Source organism: Tasmannia lanceolata, unplaced genomic scaffold (assembly GCF_043159265.1).
Source record: "Tasmannia lanceolata isolate RefF3 unplaced genomic scaffold, GAP_Taslan_0.1 ptg000016l, whole genome shotgun sequence".
Taxonomy (NCBI): domain Eukaryota; kingdom Viridiplantae; phylum Streptophyta; class Magnoliopsida; order Canellales; family Winteraceae; genus Tasmannia; species Tasmannia lanceolata.
This window is the reverse complement of record NW_027518693.1, coordinates 7939867-7962754: the sequence shown is the minus strand read 5'-3', so window position 1 is coordinate 7962754 and position 22888 is coordinate 7939867. Positions and strand designations below refer to the sequence as shown.

At 38.6% G+C, this 22888-nt stretch overlaps 1 protein-coding gene and 1 pseudogene across 1 annotated transcript; both read left to right on the top strand.

The window, feature by feature from the left end:
• The first annotated feature begins 3810 nt into the window (after positions 1 to 3810).
• LOC143848956 (putative glucan 1,3-beta-glucosidase A) lies at positions 3811 to 6329 on the top strand (annotated as a pseudogene).
• A 4257-nt stretch (positions 6330 to 10586) lies between these two features.
• On the top strand, positions 10587 to 12417 carry LOC143848702 (FCS-Like Zinc finger 5-like). Its single transcript, XM_077357698.1, has 2 exons — positions 10587 to 10979; positions 11907 to 12417. Exons 1-2 carry the CDS (start codon positions 10669 to 10671, stop codon positions 12061 to 12063), a joined length of 468 nt encoding a protein of 155 aa, XP_077213813.1. The 5' UTR covers positions 10587 to 10668; the 3' UTR covers positions 12064 to 12417.
• The last annotated feature ends 10471 nt before the right edge of the window (positions 12418 to 22888 follow it).

Here is a 22888-nt window from a genome sequence, read left to right as displayed (position 1 = left end):
GAAAAACCCTTTTCTTCCTTGTTCTTATCTCTCTTTTTTTCTCTCCCCTTAGGGTAGCCATCACACCCCAAGCCTCTCACTCGTTCTTTCTTGCCGTCCAAACCATTCAACTAGCGGAGCTAAATTACGAAAAACTATGCCCTGCATCCCAATTAGATGATCCTAACCCTTACATGAAATGAAAATGTTCTTCTTGAAGGTGCCAATTGATTATTATTTTTTGTACCCACACATTTGTTGGGCACTAATAGGAAGGTTAGGATGAATGGCGCAACTTCGATGGGGTGTAGTTCTTATTATTTTGGAAAGGGTTTTGTTAACGGCACGGGCACTCGCTAAGGTGCATTGAAAATGTAAATCTACAATAAATTTACATAGGGATTAAGAGTTTTGTTTTTTTAATCGGTAAGGTGGGGTTAGGCGGACCCTTACCAATATATTGATTAAAGAAAGAAGTTACAATAAATTTACATAAGGATTAAGAGTTTTACATGGCTTTTGAGTTTTATTCTCAAAAAATGTTTAGATTTACATTTCCATTGCACCTGGGGCACTCGTTAACAAAACCCCTAATTGGCTTCAGAGCTTTTGGGAATTGTAATAACATTTGACAGCTCGTTAAACAATAAACCACAGGGTGGGTTAATGCGATTATCAAAACATAGTAATGTGAGTAGTTCCCTGTCTGATGTTGGCTTGTCTACTGACATAGGGTATGGGTATTCCTGTTTTTATTTTTTATTATTATTTTTTTGAATAAGACAAAGAGACACGTTTCATCCTCTCGATTTGTACCTTGTATTTTGCAAAAAGTAAGTACTATTCCACCAACCCAATGAAGTTAGCACTCTGAAATGTATGGTTCCTGAAAGTAGTGGACCCATCTTTTGCAGGTCAGAGTTTTGAATAAGACAAAAATATGGGTGGGTGCCATCGTTTAAGGATCTGAAACGTTGGTGCATCCATCTATGGATGTGCCATGCCCCATAATTTCTAATGAAATGATATTTGTCATGGCTGTTATTCCCTTGAATGTGGATCCTTTTTTATGCTTAATTTTTATACCCATTTGCAATCTACTAAAAATAATGAAAGTCATTCAATTGGGTGACATTTTTTGAGTTTAGATCTGTCACGCCCCGACCCCACTGTGTAGATATTGTTCGGTTCTGGGTCATCTACCCTCCCTGGTTTTGTTTTCCAACAGCACTAACCGTGCCCGACCCACTCCGCGGGGCCTGCCCCTTAGAGATGCTGAAAACGCGTCTACACAGGGAGATGAGAAATCCACATATATATAGCCCAGTAACTTTTCCTCCCTTTCCAATGTGGGATCTTTCAATCCACCCCCCCTAGGGCTTAGCGTCCTCGCTAGCACATTGTTCTGGATGGGAGGTCCCGCTTTGATACCATTATGTCACGCCCCGACCCCACTGTGTAGATATTGTCCGGTTCTGGGTCATCTACACAGTGGGGTCGGGGCGTGACAAGATCATTCATAATTGGCCCATCAAATGAACCAGCAGATTCACCAAATGATAAACACCATCTCTATGATTTGTGGGCCTGAGTAAAAGTATTTCAACCATTCTATAATCCCTCTAAGAAATATACACTAAGGCCCTGTTTGTTTTGGATGTTGCGCACCAATTGTACAAGTCCAAATTGATTATTGGACTCAAATTTACATTTAGACCCTGTTTAGTTTGGAATTTTTGATCTGATCATGAGTCCAAACTGATTACAGGACTCAAATTGGTTTCAAATGAGCGCATTGTTATCCTTCAACGGAAATGTTGTTCTTTAATATTATGCAATTAAAGAAAGGAAACAAGTGTAGGAGACTTAGAAACCCTTCAAAGCCATAGATGGGTTTTGAAGAAAAGCAAGACTTGGCAGTGGTTTTCACGACAAAACCCATGCACTGCAATGCAGAATAATTTTGAGGCAGCTAGTTAAAAATGCCGTGGATCTATTCAAGGGCCCTTCTCTGGCCCTTGCATAAAGAGGGCGCTAGGTAGTGGCTCCCAAAGAGCCTTAATGTGTCCATTAGCAGATAAGATTAAATTAAGACGATCTTATCTGCAATTTGCATCAAAAGATGCAATACGTGAATTGACTTGATCTGATAGTGTGGGGACCACCACCTACTTGGTTGATGGGCCCACACCCAATTTGGGCAAGGAGTTGTCTCCACGTGGCAAGCATCAGATCAAGATCAAATGATTTAAGGTACAAAAAAAAAAGAGCAGTATTAGATTATTAATCATTATCTATTGACATGATCTGATGTTAGGCTCACTTACGTTGGACATTTTCGCGTGGGAATGCATTTAGGTTAGGACATGCCATATTAAGACTTGGGGTTTGGGAAAAGAATACAGCCCGCGGTTCTGGTTTCATTCCAAAATCACACCTTGGGTGGAGATTTTTGGTAGTGGTGCAACCAACTTGGGTCAGGTGGGGTTGATCTTTTGCAAAAAATGAATTGGACTCAACCCGAACCTGACCCGATTTTATGGTAAAAGCTCAACCCGAATTCCCAATAATCAACCTGTGTTTCACCCATAATATTTGGCGAAAAAGGAGTCGCTTCTGCTATTCTACACTCTATTGGATTGATTTTGAGAACTTGTGGTTCTGAACTCCAAAAACACAATCAACCCTGGGTTTTCGATTTTGGGAGTTTTCCCTTTTCCAATGATTGGATCGGATCCTGTCTTAATGCATTCTGAATCGGCTTGGGTCAGACCATGGTCGGTGAAGGTCCCCCGCGTCTACGTCGCGTCCCTTTTAACTTGGCCACATTCTGCATTGCGCTGCATCCGCATTCCACATTTTGCCCTACACAATCAATAAAAACTCCTTTGACTCTCCCGGATTATGACCGGTCAATTGAGTGCTCAACCGAGTACTTGACCACGTCGTGCTGAGCCTACTAGGATTTTCTTCGGCCACATTACACGCCGCATCTGCGCAGCATCCGCGATTTTAAACACCGGTCAAAACACAATTTCTTAATCACGTACTGGATTTGAATGGGATCTGCCAGACAAAAAAAAATCCTGTAAGGAATAAATTTATTGCGGCTCAAATGCATTACTTCTGCCAGGCCGGCTAGGGCTACTAGCAGCCCTATTGGTATAAATCCGAACTACATCGAATCAGTGCACTTAATTTATATACAGGCCATGTTTGACAACCATGAAAAATTACTCCATGGAATAATTGCTGGCCCTAGTGTGTGATGATAAGCGTGAAGAATGAGGGAGAGGGAGAGATTTCAGCCAGTGGGAGTGGAGAGAGTGTGAAAAAATAATCGTTTCTTAAAATTGGTATTTTGTTTCCCTAAGGGAGCTTTTCAACACCCCCCCCCCCCCCCCCCCCCCCCCCCAAGTTTGCCAAATAAATGAATTTGTGAAGACAAAGGAACCTTGATTATGCATGCATTATTGTGATTTCAGCAATGTTGATTATGTCGTAAACAGGCTAAAACTGAGGATTCCGTAACGGCTGATTTCAGCAATATTAAGATTCGACTACACTTATAATGAATGCTAAGCCACTTAAGATCTAAACATTCCACCACACTATGCAACCAACGTCCCCGGGCTACTTTTTCATTGCTTCCATGTAGCCCTTTTCACATGTTGTCTATTCCACAGGCTGGCTCACTCAGGTTGCTCTAGGTAGCCGTTTTCATATGTTACCCTTCTAACCATTCTGTTATGTGGCTCACTTTGTGATAGCTTTCACTTTGTTGTTCTGAGAAATCTTTTTCACTGGTTGGCCTCCTTCTGTGACTCGACCATGAGAAGTGGTGTTGGCTCTGATACTAATGTTAGGTACCTAACCAGTATGCCAAAACCCTAGTACTGATGAAATGTGTTATGCTAGGCCCTTAAAACCACTTAGGAAAACGACCTTTTCTTTGAAAAAAATAGGCAACTTTCTTTTCTCGAGATTATAAATTTATAAGAGGAATGCTAGATTCACAGGCACTTTTTTAAAAAATGGGTAAAGGGCAACCCCATTGGTCAATATCCATTTATGATGCCACAAAAAATTACCACCACAAAAAATGACCATCATAATTTGTAACTGTCATAAATGGATATTACCAATGTGGCGCCCTTATAGTCTTTTACTCCTTTTTTTTTGTTTTGGAAGGCCGCCTGTGAGTCTTATCATTCCACAATTTGTAATAGCCTTTGCAAAAAATAAAGGGGGAGTGCCATTATCAAAAGCAAGGGTGCTCTGACATCATTTCTCTGCTCTGAGTAAAATATGTTCCATGGAAAATGAGTTAACCAAATGGTGGAAATTTAGGAGACTATGGTGGAAATTTAGGAGAAAACAACACAGCTAAAGATGGGGATTATCTAATACCAGTTTGGGTTGCATTAGGCAGAAAATATGGTGAGAAGGTTATAATTGATCTGCACGCAGCTCCAGGTTCTCAGAACGGATTCGAACATTGCGGTTCCAGAGATGGATTTCAGGATTGGGGACACACTGATGAAAACATCCAACAAACAGTTGCTGTTATTGACTTCCTTGCTTCCAGGTTTCCCCAAAAATGACACTACTCTTTCCTCTGAATTTTCCAAAGAATTTCAACATTTATACTTTGATCTCTTTATGGTAAGTTTTCATGTATGTCCTTGGAAATGCTGAAACCTCTGATGGGCCCACTTATTTGATGATCTGAACCGTTCATCTGCTTGGAGAGTCATGATTGCTTGATGTGCCAGACTTTGTGGGTCATGGCCCATTAGGCAAATGACTTGGATCATAGAACAAGATTTCTACACTTGTACTTTCCTGTGGACAAACTTGTGCACTTACCATAGTGCAGCTCAATAAATGGAAGGGTGTGACATCAATTTTCCCTCCCTAAGAAAAAAAAATGCTAATGATATTGGCACTAACATGTTTTAATAATTCCGCATCTTGTCTTTTATTATTTAAAGAGCTATGAAGTGTTATTACAGTATCCAAAAAGCTCTAAGAAGACAATTTAAAAAGAAAAGATAAGCTGAGTTTGTGCAATTATTAAAACATGGCAGTGCCAACATCAGTAGCCAAAAAAAAATTCCCCACCCATTGGTGCAATCAAAAGGACCCATAACCATATAACATTTAATTTGATTCAGGTATGCCCAGAATCCGAGCTTGGCTGCCGTAGAGCAGATCAACAAACCTCTCTCACCGGGAGTTTCCCTCGAGAGTCTTACCAATTACTACAAAGCTGGTTATGACGCTGTACGTCGAGTGCTTACGTGGTCATGTCTAACCGGCTAGGGCCTGCGGACCCTACGGAGCTCTTCCCGGTCACCAACGGCCTTAAGGACGTTGTTGTCATAGACGTGCATTACTACAATCTATTTTGGGATATGTTCAACAACATGACTCTGCAACAGAACAGAGATTTCATTTACACGAATCGGTCCGCACAGTTGAACATTGTCACTACATCCAACGGTCCTCTCACCTTCGTCACCTTCGTCACGTCGGTAAGTACTACTTGCATTAATTGATTATGAAATTAAGAAGTCATTGATCAAAGTTAACTAAAGCTGATCTTTCGTGTTCTTAGCGAAAAATTGTCTTCTTATAGCATAAGAATCAAATGAATGATGCGCCTTAATATGGACCATTTGGAAATAAAGTTCCACCATATTTGGCCCAAACACAACTTTTGCCCAAAAAATGATTGGGGCCCAACAGTGGCCCAATTGGGCTTCCGGGTCAATTTTTGGTGTGATAAGTTTGTTGGTATGGCCCATGAATTGGTGGCACGAAGGGTATGTTTGGCAGCCATGAAAAATATTCCTTGTAATATTCATGGGCCCAATTATGAAATAATGGGCGGAGGGGGAGACCTTAGAGGACAGGAATGTAGCATGATAAATCCCTAAAACGGCGAAAAAGCACACTAAAATTGGGAATTATTTTTCTTGTTTCCGCTAGGGGCAGAAAAGCCCCCTCACACCTACCCTCTCTTGTCTCTCCCTCTCTAACCCATCTCGCATGACTGGCCCCATAAATATTCAATGGAATATTTTTTCATGGGTTCGAAACCTACCCTAGCTAGTGGGAATAGTGAAAGCCAACACATGAATTTAAATAATATAAACAGAAGGGCTGGAAGTGACCCAAAGAAAAGGTGCCAATATAATCACACTTCTCTTTGATTTATCATCTTTAATTTCAATGATTGATCCAATGCATAATTGGAATGAAAAATGCAGGAGAATGGGTTGCAGAGTGGCAAGTCAGTGGAGCATCAGAGGAGGACTACCAAAGATTCGGAAAGGCCCAGTTAGAGGTATTTGGGCGTGCCACATTTGGATGGGCTTATTGGACTCTGAAAAACGTTAATAACCATTGGAGTCTTGAGTGGATGATTAAAAATGGCTATATAACTTTGTAGAATCTCACTACAATTTTATCTTTTTTCGATAATTTTGTTCTACTGCCATAATGGTCTCCCTCTTTGATCTCATGCACAATATGAGTTTAGTGAAATGTCACCATTCCCAGTTGTGTTGGCTAAAAGATCGACGAGGGACCCTAGACACTAGCTAATCTTATGGATGTGATTAAAGATATATGTTTGTATGGTGTTTACTCTTTTTCTCTTATTCTTAGAAGCACTGACGATTTGGCTGATTATCTTCCCAAATCAAGAGCTAGAGCTTCTAGCGGATCATTTTATATGGGGCAATCTTTACCCCAGAAGTGCACTTGTAATCCATTATTATTGAATAAGCTTTCATTCATGGCTCATCTATAATGAAGAAAGTTACCCTACTCTTTTCTTGCCCCTTTTCATGAGGACCCATTAAGTTGCCACCAAGATTATGTTTCCCTTCCAAAGGGGTGGAAAATGGCGTCGTTTAACTCTTATTACCAAGGACTTTTGGTCGTCATTGACCGTCCTTGTTGGCAAGAATTCTTTTCAATTATCATCGTTTCGGTTTCCTCTCAAATTTGTGAAAAGATAAAAGTCAAGTGGGGTTTTTTACAAGTCCCTTATTTAGGGGGTACATCGTATTTAGCAACAAATGAACGGCTTGGATCATCCTATGGAGTGAACCCCACTATGCTTTTTGAAAAATATTGGACTTCACAAGCACACACCCTTTAAAATGTCTGTGGAGCTTGAATGTTGATTCAAAACTTTACGGTGCTATCTTTCTATGTATTTTTCAATGGCTAGCTACAATGGTGGGTCCGAAAAGGCAATTGAATTAAAGAAAATCAAGTAAGAAGTGTATTCAGTTAGTCTTTGTGGGAAACATAGGGAAATGATATTATCACCACCTTTTCTAGTATTTCCATGATTGATTATTTACTCTATTAGGAAAAGGGCGCAAAAGAAAAGCTGGCTTGTGTGGCATGCGGATGGGGTGAGTGGGATATTCATCGTGTGGCCTACTATGAAAGAGAGGACTTGGTCCCACATCGAGTGGACTATCTGATTTTATTGAATTAGGTTTCTATTTGTAGGATTCATCTATTTGTTGGACGATTGGTGTGGCCCGGGGAAGAAAAGGGAGCAAGTATATCACATCCCTTTTGGGTTTTCCCAATTTTTATTGGAAAAATTGCCAATGGGGGACATCAAAATACGAGAATTGCCAACGCGGGGCACTTTTGAAAAATTGTTAGAGAGGATTGATAACTCCCTTTTAGAGACTTTATAACCCTCTTTCGTCCCTTTCTAACAATTTTTCAAAAGTATGTCCCCATTGGCAATTCTTGTATTTTGATGTCCATCATTGGCAATTTTTCCATTTTTCTTTAACTTTTTCTGCTGACAGGTGGGTCCTACAAAAAAAAAAAAAACAATTATTGACGCCTCTTATGCACCATAACTGAAGTTTTTGGTTCTCTCGTAAAACAGAAATTGCCAGAAAGAAAATTGAGGTTCCACCCTGGCCTAGCCGATGAAGGGTCATGATCTTACTTGTAGACATGACCAACATGTAGGGTATTAGAACGATGGGTGAGTGAAAAAATGGAATGAAGGGTCATGCGTCAAGCCCTTTTCATGTGAGTCCTTTTGGAGCTATTCATGTGTCAAAGTACACCCGATAGATGAAACCAATGTGGGGTCTAAGACATGGTCTCCCTATGCGACTTTCTAGTGGCCCATCAGATCAACAACCTTAATTCAGTGTCTTAATAATTAGAAGAAGGGAGATGATATTTTCATCGCCCTTAGAAGAATTGGAATCCTACATCTCATTCTTGAGAAGACAGCCGTCAACACTTGGTAATTAAGCTGTATGAGCAGGTGTTGATTAACTAACTTCTTTGCTTCATAAAATATGAGATCTTATACGATGAATGCACGTATTTTTGCAAAGAAAAGATATGAGCAGGTGTTGACAAATTTCATGTATTAAAGTAACAAAATTTGAAGGCAAATTACTAAGAACTTGTAATTAATGAATTGTACAACTTTCTAGAATCCTTTGATTAATGATCTGTGGGATAAAGACGATGGCTGTCACAACATGTTTCTCATTCTTTCTTCGATGTTGGAAATTTGTGAGCTTCATTCCGGGCTCAGAGCTTCAGCTGCTATGAAGCTATGAAGATGTGTGACTTTCCTTTGATGAAGGGCCCTATGCCTGGCTTGATCTTCGTTGTATATGTCTTCAAGTGCTTGATTGCGTTGTTGAAGGGAGAGTTTTTTCTTCTCTTTAGCTGTCTTCTCTTCGGATTCTTTTTATATCTCTTGTCTTCTCTGTCTCGTATGTAATAGCTACCTTAACCACTTCGCGTAGTGATCCAAGTGATTGTGGAATCCACCATCCTCTTTGGGTCTAATGATCGCGTACTTGAAATGATGGCCTTTGTGTTGCATCCTAATGGGCCTCCCTTTTTGGGCCCAAGTGAAACCATCTATATTTTAATTCTGAATTTTTTATCGGTCCAAAGCCCACTTTAAGGAGTTTAGGGGTAATTTAATAACTTAATGTAGACAACTTTTTTTATGCCAACAACCGATAAATGTACGAGCGAACGTCATGTTGGGGGTTCCACGGAAAAGCAAAGATCCCACAGAGAAAAGTGAATGGATGTGGATGGGCTTATAAGGACTTGTGCACCCTCCCCTTAACTGCTAGCTTTGAAGGGCGAGTTCTACTTGAGTCCCAACAGATCACTTACAAATGGGTGCAGAACCCATTTATTTTCTAAGCCTTACTTCCTGTACAAGGGCAATGTGGCCACAATGTAGGGAGTCAGAATCATGGGATTAATTTTTTTTTCTATGGTCCAAATCCTTCGAAATCATTTTTCTCCGGGGAAAGAAAAATATGAGTGACCCAAAGTACAAGTAGGGGCCACTTTTTCATAGATCCAAGCCATTTGTTTCTTTAGCCTTGCTATGAATGGGCTATAGAGCAAAATCCACCCATATTGGACATCTCTAACCCTCCATTTTGTATTGACTTTCTTGATGAATACAAACCATTGATAGTTTTATCTCATCACCATTTACTCCATTTGTTGGCCTCAAATTGGATGGTTAGAAGTGTAGGTGGATTTTGCTCTATGGACAAACCATAGCAAGACTAAGGAAACAAATGACTCGGACTTTTGGATCCTCATATTTTGCACTAGGGAGATGAGGGATGTTTTGAATAGCTTCTAGGTGGGGCCACTGTAGTGGAATTACCATGGACCAGAGCCTTTATTGATGACATTGGGTGCAATATCCTTAAAATCACACTACTTAGACAATCCTAGCTGATGGGGTAAAAAATGACCGCCTAATCATAGGCTGCCACATGTCTAAGGATAATTAAGTAATCTTACCCAATTTGGAAGGTTCTAGAGTAGATCCTTGCCCAAGTGCAAGCTGACACCTGTCCAAGGGCATTAGGATAATCTTATCCCTTCTTTTGCTCCTAACTATAAATAGCCTCATAAGGCTCAAAGATAAGGGTTCGGTTCCCAAAATTTACTATTTACAATGAAAAGTTTATGTATCTGTAGTTGGTCACTGATTTGAGCATCGGAGAGCCTTCCCAGATAACCATGTCCATGTAGGTCACCTGAAAGTTTGTTTCCATATGTGGGAAGATCTTCTCTCTTCTGAAGCCACCTTGGCAGACCTCCAATTTTGGCGGCAACACTAGCATTCGATAGATAGCCTCCAAATAATGATTAAATAAGCAACAATCTATAAGTACTCCAATCGAATGGTTTGGATTGCTTGAACAGTCTGATGATTTTCATGCTATAAACGTATCTACAGTGGGTCCCTTCTAGTGAAGGGTCAAGAATTTTAAATCATGTATGTGGGCACTTCTCTAAGCCCTTCTCCCTCGTCTGAATCTCCCTAACATTCCCACTACCGAATTTCTCGCATCAAATACGACACATTAGGATTCACTGGCTACCACTCGTTTTGACTTGTGGGTCCCATATTTTCCATCCGACGGGATCAGAACACTGTATGTGAAAAATCATTAGAAAACCCCAAATCGAAAAGGCAAATTTAGAAGGTGACGTGTAGGTCCTGATTTTTCTGCTCAGATTCTGCACCCTTTTCTCTTTATATTCCTCTTTCTAAATTGAAACTGAAGTATTTTTCATGTTCTCTCTCTCTCTCTCTCTCTCTCTCTCTCTCTCTCTAAGGTTGTGATGTTGGGAAAGCGCACCCGCCCCACTATAAGGAGAACCACCAGCATCACGGAATTCACCGTTGATCTCCCACCCATCAACCCATCTCAACCGTTCGATTTGCAGACACAAAGAGAACATCAAAAACCTTGTCCAGGAACTGTTACCAGAAAATACCCTGCTACACAAAGCTTCGACCCTATTTTTCTATCCATCTTTTCTCCCAGAAGCAGGAGAAATGCTGATCATTTTGTCCATTCAGGCCATTTCTTGTGGGCTTGTGGCCTCTGCAATCGTAGGCTTGTGGCTGGCCATGATATCTATATGTATAGGTACCCCCCTCTTTTTACTAGCACACCCTCTTTTTTATTTTTCAACTTCTTCTTTCATTGGTTTTGATATCTGTAGCCGCATAGGTTTCCATTGGTTTTACAGATTCTCTCTCTACTGACAAAACCCTAAAACGTGTAGATCCAACTGATAGTGAAGGAAAATACCTAGGTTAATTTTTACCGAAACTGAAGTCTATGTTAGTAATAAAGCATCTAGTTTATCTGTTCTTTTCTTTGGAAAATGAAAGATTTTCTTTGGGTTCTTTTTAGTGAGAAATGAATGGGTTTCTTTGTGCTTTTCACCTTTCTTTTTTTCTTTTTCGTTTTTCTTTTTCTACTTTAATTTTCATGAAGAAGAAAGCCATGTAAAGATGGATCAAAGAGGGTCTTCTTATTAGCCCTCCTGGTTTGCTTTTTTTTCCCTTTATACAAGGAAGAAAGCTAAGCTTATTCCTCTCTTTTTCTTTTTTTGAAAGGCAGGCTTATTCCTCTTACGTTTCTAAAAGATCTGATATTTTTTTATCTTTTCTTCTTGTTATTCCAATTTCTTAGAAGTCCGTAGTTACTTATTGACAGACTTGTATTTTATCATTTCTGTGACTCTTTTTAAGAAGAACATGTTTATATCTTGCTTCTTTTTTCATCAATTTAAATGTTTGTATGTTTTTTGCCTTTAATTTTCTTTCCTTTTTTATTCAAAATATAGAAGATTTCCGGTTATCCTACTATTTTTAACAAATCTTACACATTCATGAACCAAGCCCATGCAAAATCTTTTATTGAATCTGCAACCATTTAATAGCTCTAAATTTTTTTTTAAAATTTTCTGACCCTTCTGTTCTTAGTTCTTAATTAGAAGATATACCTTATGCTCTAGATCTTTCATTTTCCATCTAACTCATGTGCCCTTTTCTTTTATTTTTTTAGGGGTGATACAGCCTTTTGCAGTCTAGAGTGTAGGCAACAACAGATGAATCAAGATGAACTAAAAGAGAAGTGCTCCATGGCATCTATGAAGAAAGAAGGTCCTTCTACCTCAGGATCCGAAGCTTCGAGCAATGGCGAAACGATGGGTGCTGCCTAAGAGTACTTAATGATCAATTACCGTTTGAAACCGTGTACATAAAATCCGAATGCAGTATCTTTTATTCAAAATCAAACCTTAGAATAAATTCGGCTAATGATTTACTGTATCAGGATTACAATTCCATGAAGAACATCAAACATTTACAATCCAGATGATGTACTTCTTCCTACCTTTTTTTTTTTCTTATTAATGAGAGAAAATGTGTAACAGATCTTACTAGTCTTGGTGTATTGTATGCATCCTACTAGTCTTGGAGTATTGTATGCACCTTTTTTTCCTACTCTTGGTGTAAGTTCATGTGAATTGTATGCATTTTTATGTGGATTCCAATATGAAAAAAGGTTTGTCTAACTTGTGAATGAGATTGATGTCAAGAGATTCCTATCTTTTTACAGTGATTCCTCTCATCATTTGGTTTTGAACCAGAGAGAATACCACAAGCTCTATAATGGGTGGTGTTCCCATGACCATATATGGAATGCAAGAAACTAAACAAATAAGAAAGTTATTTTCACCCTTCATTGCTCGTTATATAAAGATCTTATTTTCTATCATTTTATTTTCATAGGTTCATAACAGTACCAACTCCGCCTGTGAATTTCACAGCCTGTCCCAAGCCAGGATAAAGGAGGAGGGTAGGGGTCATTAGCCGACCCCAACTAGTTTGGGACAAAGGCCTAGTTGAGTTGAGTTGAGTTGAGTTGAGAGGTTCATAACAATACCAATGAACTTCGATGTAACAAATGGCAAAAGTAGCCCACATTCAATGAAAATTCTTGCCTGAAACCAATCTAATAGGAATTGTATGTGACTAATGTCATCAATAGAAATGATTTTATGCAAAGTTACACTTGCTTTTTCATTGACTATATGTATAACTATAATGAATCATTTTTTAGAGGAGAAATTATATGATGCCCGACCGTGAGAATGTAAGGTATGCTGTCTTGGTTTTTTGAGAAAAGTAAAAAAAAGGGGCCTTCTCTTGGATTAAAAACCGAGGGAGAGAATCAAGAGATGTTTTCTCTCTCTGCCCTTTCTAATCTCACGGTCGGGCGTCATATAAGTTCTCTTTTTAGAGAGAGTCTTTCTTTAGAAACTCAATATACTTCTCAATTCTACATGACAAAAACTCAAAAGTTTTGGTAAATAAGTTCAGAAAAGAGATGAAAAGTCGATATTATTTACAGTCATGTCTCTTGAAAGGGATTGACGTACTTTTCATTTGTATATAATCCTGGGTGGGTAATATATCAATTGAAACGCATAAATCACAGGTTTTTTAATCAGTACCTTGGGGCCCAAAATTGAGTATATGTACGTAAAAAAAAAAAGGAAAAAAGCATCCTTTTCTTGCTATTGGGTGGAAATGACAAAGGAATCTCAATGAAACTTATTGTTTTTAGCATTTTTCATGGCGTGTGGGTCCCAGGCCTTAGAAAGAGGCAAGCAATTCATTTGGAAGGTCTGTGGTTTTTTGGAGGTGTGGTGGGCCCCTTGATATATGCATTGAAAGCCCCATCCACCTCTCACTCTCATATGTGACTGCCTGACTGGTATGCCAATTTCTCGGAGTCACAGTCGAGGGTGAATTCAGATGGGCTAGGAACGATCTTTTGTCAACGCTATACATATAAGCTCAGTATATTAACCTCTTCAGCCGTTCATTCACCTCTCATCTCCATCGATCCAGTTCATTTAATTGATGGGTTGTCTCATGGAGACAGTCCAAAGTCAAGATATCTTAGAAATGGGATTTTCGGTTGTGGCCCGTAGAAAATGTGCTCTAGTCAATTCGGCTGGAAAGGAGAGTTGATATTACACCAAATCTCTGTGTATATATCTAGTCTATATTCAAATTACAAAATCATCTTTCTTATTACAAACGAATGAACAGTTTGAATCATCCTTTGAATTGGCCATCCTGTACTTTCGAAAAATACTGGAGTTTGGACTTTTACACCCACACACGATATATAATCTCCACTTTTCTCCTCTGTTCTAACTAAAAAATGTTCCTAATCTGGGACCAGCAAAGCTGTAAGATTTAAGTGAATTTTTTTTTTGTTCTTGGGACAATGAAACTCTTTGCCAATTGGGTGGCCAAATTAATGGGATTCGAATAACAGAATGCTTTCTAAGGCTCTTATTGTCATACCCTTTCTTCCAAAAGAAGTGGGCTCCTTTTCCCTTTTGTTTATTGTATTTCTCATGTATGCTTGCGTAGTAATCTCACTTCTTTATTACAAGTGGTTGCTTTGGCAAATGGGTTTGGTTTTCAAGCTTTCAAGGCCCGGAGTTTTGGGGTGTCTCCCATTTCACGTCAATCTCTGTTGAGGATGGGGAAGCCATGGAATATTCAAAACTCCTAAGACAGCTTTCAGTGTATCACTATAGGTCGGAACTGTACTTCAAAGGGATTTTGCTTTTATAGCTACTTAATTGGTCCAATATCAAATCCATGTGATCTCATTATAAAGGGAAGTGATATATTCAGCCTTGTTTTTACTTGGACAGCCCCGTCTAGTGTATTTACGAATTATGACTGCCCCTGTACACTAGAGGGGTTGTCCCAAGAAAAAAATAAGGGGTAAATATATCATTTCCTGGGATTTATAGCCACTTGTGGTGGTGGAACCCATGACTTGGACATTGTGGCCTTATGTTGTGAGGTCACAACCATAGAAAGGAAAATATTAAAAAAAAAAAGATTTAGTGCAAGTTACCACTTCATTTTTAGCATAATCAAACATTATCAAGCCTTTAATCTTCATTTGAAACAATAAATGTGGGACCCATGATGTAAAACGGATCAGGTGAGAAGAGCATCTGTTACACTAAAACTTCGAGGCTCTTTTACTCCATCATTCCTTGGATGAAACTGTTATTTTTAGCATAATCAAACGTTTCAAATTCCCAATGAGCTCCTTGAACAGCTCTTCTTAAGTAAGTGCTTAATAAAATGAGGAGTGTCATTATCAAAATAAGAGACTGCAGACTGGGGATATCATTCCCTTCCCAAATGGCTACCAACAGTCTAGGTTCTGCACAACTTTTATGTGAGCTTTCCATTACAATCAAGAGGAAGTCTAGACTGAAGGGCTCCTCAGTCTAGACTTCCTAGGGCTTCCTTCCGTCTAGACTTCCTCTTACATCAAATGCTTAATATGGAAGAAATTAAATTAATGATCGTTTAATGCAAGTAGCTTTTTTTAATTAAAAACATTGGTATGTGGGTACAGTTAGTGGATTCTCGATTCCAGTTTAAATAAAATGGAATCGAGGGGCAGAATTGACACCAAGGGCAGAATTGAAAGGGGGCAAATGCCAGAATCTGTTCCTATCCCAAGAGTCGGAATGGAATTTTTATTAGAAATTTTTTGAATTAAAATTCTTATTTTATTTTTGCTAATTCATTTTAAGGGAGAATTAGAAAAGATACTGATTCCTGATTTTGGCAATCGAAACGCAGCCCTTGCAAAATCCAGCCATGAAGGCGACCCCATTGGGTCTAGGCCATCAAAATGTACTTATAATAACACTAAAACTGAAGATGTTTAGCATTCCCGTATACTTATTAATAAGGGATAATTACATTTACCCCCCCTCTAGTTTCTGACACATCCACTTCCACCCCTATAGTTTAAAAAGTGACAAATACAACCCTGTAGTTTCAATTTGTTTAAGGTTTGCCCCCTTAGCTGAAGGTTTGTCCATAGATTGAAGGGTTAGGATGATTTGATGGAGCTGATTTTTTTTTGTCACACCCTATCAATGTTAGGACCCATCAAATGAACGCTCTGGATTCGGGTATGGGCCCACATTATTTGGATGATCCAAAGCGTTCATTTGATGGGTCCTGACATAGATAGGGTGTGCCCAAAAAATCAGCTCCATCGGATCATCCTAACCCTTCAATCTATGGACGAACCGTCAGCTGAGGGGGCAAACCTTAAACAAATTGAAACTACAGGGGTGTATTTGTCACTTTTTAAACTATAGGGGTGGAAGTGGATGTGTCAGAAACTAGAGGGGGTGTAAATGTAATTATCCATATTAATAAATCTGAAATTTTTACTAATAAAATGGGATGCCCAATAGGACAGTGCTCTCTGTCACGACCTCATTGCTTAAAATAAAAATAAAAATAAGAAACGGATACATACTCCTTTCAGCTACACTATCAGCTGCGGAATTCGCCTTCCTTGAGACATGCACACCAGAGTCACCCTGACTCCTGCTTAAGAAATGTTTAAGATTAAAATATTGATATTGGCCAGTAAATGCGCTGTTTGTTGTGAGTGTATCATGATCTAAGTATCTAAAAGAAAGCTTGCTTTTTAAAACACATAAGGGTGACTGGGTGACCCTCTTTTTTCTTTATCATGGTTTAAATGACATAAAAAATTAAATCAAGCAATAATATTTTTTCATCTATATTATTTAATCTTTCTTGTTGTAAAGCTCATATCACCAACCTCCAAATAAATTTACTTTGCAGATTGGTGGTCATATTTCTTAATCAAAGACTATATATGGTAGAGCAATTATGGCGTAGCCGGAAGCGCGAAGAACGAGTAGGGAGTTGATCGTCGTCGACCACCGATCAAATAAACCTTCGAATCTACAAAGGGTGCTCGTCGAATCCACGAAGAGCTACGAATCCACGAAGAACAAGATTTCTTCTAAGAAGAAAGCCAAAATACTTTATTTCGAAAAAATAATTGTTAATTGTGCAAACAACCCTTGCACTTGAGTATTTATAAAATCATTATTTCATACTCTAAATAAAACTCCTCTCTAAGCCCTTGATCTAATCTAATGGTTGTAATTAAAACTCAACTTTCCTAAATTCCTACATAATAAATAAGAAACATGTTGCAACTTTTCCAAACTCTTATATAGTAACTACACTAGGATTCCTGTTAAAATAAGAAATATATGCTTGTAAAGAAATATGGCCTTGTAAAATAAGAAAGGTGTTCTTTCAAAGAAATATGGCCTAGTCAATAGACTTGGAAACTTTCCAAGTCGTGATGCCTACCGGCCCACGCCAAATTAAATGTTACTTTAGATATTTATAATGCTAGAAGGGATGTGGACTTGTTTTCTTTGTAGGTGTCTTCTCTTCAGTATTAGGTATGGGTATGTGTTCTAATTTTTTTATAATGACATGAACTTAAACGGATACCTTAATAACAGGAAGTCTAAACTGAAGGGAGCCCTTGCAAAAAAGAGGTGAAAGGGCTCTCCTATTGGCCACACATCACATCATGCATTAATAACGGCTAAAAAGTCAAACATGATGGTGATGTGCAGGCAATAGGAGAGCCCTTTCACCTCTTTTTTACAAGGGCTCCCTTCAGTCTAGAATTCCTCTTATAACTTACATAGTGGGCATAATTTTAACTACTAGATTTTCCATCACTATTATTTTTAAGTGTTACTCCCTTTGGCATCTTCAAACATTTACATATACCGGCCATACTAAAAAACAACGGAATTGCGATTGACTTTCACAGAAAGGCATTTCACGGCTGGGTGTTGCATGAGAGAGTTGCCACCTCAGATGAATTAAATTAAAAAGACAAAATATGCTGAAAAGTGAGCTTGTGTGGCTGCTCTCTGAGGCAACAGCTAGCCATGAAATGCCTTTATGTGAAAGTTCCTAGCAAATTAATCCCATAAATAATTCATTTTTTGTAACACCGCCCTAAATTATCGACCGGTTGTTAATAAATTGTTGTTGAATTTGACCTGCATATATAATCTACTGTCTCGTGCCTGACTTGACCATCGGGCCTTTGATTTGAGACACCTCAGAATGACCAAGAGCTACCTTAGAACGGGCCTAAACTTTCGACAAGATAGAATGACCAAGCTACCTAGTCACATTACATGGTTTTAAATTTCGTCCGAAATCTGAAATTCCGACGGTTGATAACCCCCTTTTTCGAGTTTGGTAACCCATTTAAAGAGTTGATAACCTCCTTTTAGAGACTTGATAACCTCCATTTCATCCCTCTCTAACAATTTTTCAATAGTGTGTGGCAATTCTCGTATTTTGGTCTCCCCCATTGGCAATTTTTCCATAAAGAAATAGGAAATTGGGGTTGCAAGTTGCTTACGAATGGGAGATGATTACCTTTCTCCCTTTTCTGATATTGGCACTCCCTCTTATGATAACTTTGATTACGTAATTATGAGATTTTACATGTCGTGTGCACTTGAAGTCCAATATTCCTTTAAAAGTAATGTGGGCCCACTTCGTAGCATAATCCAAAGCTTCATTTGGTGGGCCATAATGTGAATGGGCTGCAACCAGTAATTCATCTCCATAGGATGATCCTAACCGTCCGATCTATAGATCGGAGGGTTGTAATCATCCTATTGAGACGAGTCGCGCGGTGCAGCCTATTTACGTTGTGGCCTAACAAATGAACGGGCTGGAACATCTTATGAAGCAGGCCCATAGTACCTTTTTGAAAAGTTTTATACTTCCCTCGCACAACATATAAAAGCTCATGAATTATTGGGATTTTCAATGTAGAAAGCGATTCATTTTTAGGGGGCTTGGAATTTATCAATGGAAAATTAAATAGCCAATGGGGGACACCAAAATACGAGAATTGCCAACGGGGGACACTCTTTTGAAAAATTGTTGGAAAGGGATGAAATGGGGGTTATCAAGTCTCTAAAAGGGGTTATCAACCCTCTAAATGGGGTTATCAAACTCTCAAAAGGGGCTTATCAACCCTCTTTAACAATTTTTCAAAATTGTGTACCCTGTTGGCAAATCCAGAATTTTTGTGTTCCCCATCGGCAATTTTTCCTTTATCAAATCACTAGCATTCTTGAGCAATGCCATGCATGGGTGAAAAATAGTGGGCCAAACACAACATAACATGCGGTGTAAATAGTGAGCCCAACTACATTAAAATATGAGGTGTAAATTATGGGCTCCACCTGTCCACCATATGCGTGGATTGGAGGAGATGGTGGGCCCCACCTATGAAAACATACACTGTAAAATGGCCGGCCCTAACATACAACCCACTCCCCCCCTCCTTCAGCAAATTTCTGGCTCCGCAGCCTGATCTAGGACATTTGAACCCAGGCATTTGCTTTGGTACCATGTGAAAACAACCAATTACTCAAAAAGCTTAAGCTATTGGAGAAGGCGTTATTTATTCTTTTATACTTTAACATTTTGAACCTTCTATTGTTTTGATACCATGTGAAAATACTCCCAAAGATTAAGCTGTTGGAGATGGTGTTATTTAACCTTCTATACTTTGACACAATAAATCACATTCGAGTGACTTTTCAATCTTCAAGCTTACTCGGGGGATTCTTTACACCCTCATCTATAAGCACTTTTCTCGACGGTCATTTGTATTGCTCTGAGCTCCAAACTGAAAATTGCTCATGGTTTAAGAGCAGAGAGAGTGTTTAGGCCTGTTCCATTCCCATCTCTTAGGCGGAGCTTGTTTTGGATTTTGAGAACCGCTTTGGTCCAACACAGATTATTTGGACTCAAATTTACTTTCTTGAGTCCAATAATCATTTGTGGACTCACAATCAGTTCTCAAAATCCAAAGGTCCTGTTCGTTTAAGATTATCACAACCGATGTGAGTTGACAACCTATTATTGGACTAAAACAAAAATCCAATTTTAAGTTTTCGATTCACAATTGGCTGTCATAATCTTAAGGCCCTATTTGTTTTGGATTTTGAGAAATTGTGAATCCAAAACCTATTATTGGACTCAGGGTTTAAACGAACAGAGGCCTTAGATTATTGAACTTATTGTAGTGACATTCATTTTGGCCTACTGATGCATAAATAGTCACTCGCATTCTTCGCGTGTTAGAATTTATCTGCTTCAACTTGGAGATCCAAGGTGATTTTTATTTTAGGATTTGGTATCCACTCTCTTTTCTTACTAAGGCTACTGATTTTGGCACTACAATGTTTTTATAATTGCATTAAATCACTTCGTCTTTTATTATTTAACCAGCTTTCAAATGTTATCACAATTTCCAAAAAGGCTCTGAGAAGCAAATTAAGAAAGAAAAGACAGGATGGGTTAGTGTAATTATCAAAACAAGACTGTGACAGGCTTTAAATTAAGGCTGTTAAAAATCCCGCTTTCAACAGGCAAATCAAAGAAGATTTTGAAAATGGAGATTTATACCGTGCGCATGAAATCCAATACTTTCAAAAAATACATTAGGGCCCACTTCATAGGATGATTCAAACTGTTCATTTGTTGGGTCACAATGTAAATAGGCCACAACCAGTAAATAATCTCCATAGGATAACCCTAACCCTATGGTATATAGGGGTTTTTATAATGTAGTGGTCCCCCGCAGTTCGGAGGGTTGGGATGATCCTATGAAGATGATATATTGGGTACGGTCTATTTACATTGTGGTCCAAGATATGAACGGTTTGGATCATCCTATGAAGTGGGCCTCACTGTACTTTTCGAAAAATACGCATACAGAGTACAAAAAAACTCTTCAAATTTTTTTAATTTCACATACAAGTGCTCATATACTCCCTTATGAGATCCAAAAATTGTCTTTTACCTTTGATTGTAGAAGTGACCTTTTGCGTAGCCATTCTTATGATCAAATTGATTTGGTCCAGTATACACATGGTGCTCCTAGTTGAGATGATGGACCTCCAACAAAAGATACTAGGTCAAAAATCCTATGTTGAACAAAGATCCCAAATAATAGATCAATGATTGCAAAAATCAATGCTAAAACAATTCTTGTTAAAACCTTCGAAGTAGCACCTTTGGATCATGGGGCTTAGGATTTACGGACGCCATTGAGCGGTGGATCATAGACTGCTGATCATTTGCCCTCTATGGCGGCAGTTTCGATCGGCAGTAAAACTAAACTTTGTTGGAATGATCCCTCGGAAAACTCCTAAGAGGACTCACAATGTTTGCTGGGCCCAAATTTCCAAGGCTTAACACATTCCCTGGGAGAAACCAATCCCTAAACAACTGCTATGTCGGATTTTTTCCCAGGACATTCATGTAGAATTCATAGAACTCACCTCAACTCAACTAACCCTTTGTCCCAAACTAGTTGGGGTCGGCTAATGAATCCTTCAGAAAATTTTCATGGAGAAGGTGAAAGGTAGAATTCATAGAAACACACCTTAAATTAGGGAGGTTCGTCGCCCTCTATACAACCATAAAGAAAATTTCCCTTCAATTAATCCTACCCATACTTATCGATATCTGTTTCAAAACTCTCATGTTTGTTTCTTTACGGACTAACCATATCGAATTAGCCAAAAAAGTATTTCGAAGAACTTTATCTTTAGAACCCCACTTCCTCCGACCAAACTAAGAACAAAATTTCAAATTCCATGAGTATGCCAACAATGAATCAGTAAACAGTCGACAAACTTGGCATCCTCAAGACATAACTTGCAATAATTAACAAAAATCCTTCTGTCTATGCTAAAGATGGTCAATATAAGGATCTTACCAAAGCATGCAGTCCACTCTTAAAGCAGAAGAGTCACGCCTAACAGGAAAGATTGTTATAAAAACAAAGCACAAAGATTCTCTTGTTCGAGGACCATGTCTAAACTCTTTTGTAAAAATACAGGCCTCCATTGAAGTTTGATTCAATCTTACATAAAAAATAAATAAATGAATAAATATTTCTAAGCCGATCTCCCAATAGAAAAATTCCATCTAATTCAAGCAAATCTAAACTACTTTTCTTTTTAGCAGAAAAAGAATCAGCAACACTAATATCTTTTTCAGTAGCCATATTAAACATCAAAAGATCAGCATTCAAAGAGTTGTTGCCACACCAGTAGTAGACCCGTAATATAATCTTCTCTCCATTACCAACTATGAACAGAATGACAACTTGGAAAATAGCCCAATCAAGGCCATCCTCCGGGTGTCGAAAAATTAGGAATTCTTTTTCAAAAACTAAGAAATGGGTTTATGAAAAACATAAAAATGGGTTTCAGAAAATATTCAAAAAATTTCAGATACGTTTCTTAGAAATGGGAAATTCGTATTGATATGTCTTCCTAAGAAGTAGATATGAGGCCCAAAATGAGTTTTTTCGTTCACTATGATCTGGACCCTCGCACATATAATTTTAACCATATTATCGAAGAATTTGAATCTGGGCTATAGCTCATTTTCTCAGCTGAATGGATAGTTTAAGCTGTTTCATCTCTACGATATGGACTAGCTACGAATTGAAGCGTCCATTTTGTGTTTCTCATGCTCTTTGATGTTGAGCCTTATCATAGTACCCCTAAAACAGTAATTTCTCTGGTCCTGGAGGAGAGTCCAGCTATTCCAACTACTGAGGCATACAATTGCCAAAATAAAGGAAATTACTTGCTAATCTAAGCATATCCAAATTGTTGTAATGGATGTAACCAAATACTGTATGTAACATTCCCTCCCTCCTAACGAGTCCTCGTCCACAAGGACGGAAATTCAAAACACGAAAATGAAACTGTTGCCCACTCCCATTTGGCATTTTCATGAAATCTATCTACCCAACTGTATAAAGCTTTATTTTCATTATGCGACTCAAGGAGACATTAGACTTTCTCGAATATGTCAAGGTTTTTTGTTTCACTCTTTCTTGTGTTTGAAGCCATTAACATTCTATGAGTTTAAGGAGCCGGCCAAAACTAAATGTGTAAATTGTGAAAAGGGCTTCCTAAAGGAACTAGAGTGGGAGCCATCAAGGATTAGGGCTGCTGATGGATTGGAAAATGGAAAGATTTGTACAAGTCATACGTTTTGTCACCACTT

Coding starts and splice junctions, on each gene's coding strand:
- LOC143848702 (XM_077357698.1), top strand. CDS start 10,669: ATGTTGGGAAAGCGCACCCGCCCCACTATAAGGAGAACCACCAGCATC. Junction 10,980..11,906: donor CATGATATCTATATGTATAG/GTACCCCCCTCT, acceptor TTATTTTTTTAG/GGGTGATACAGCCTTTTGCA.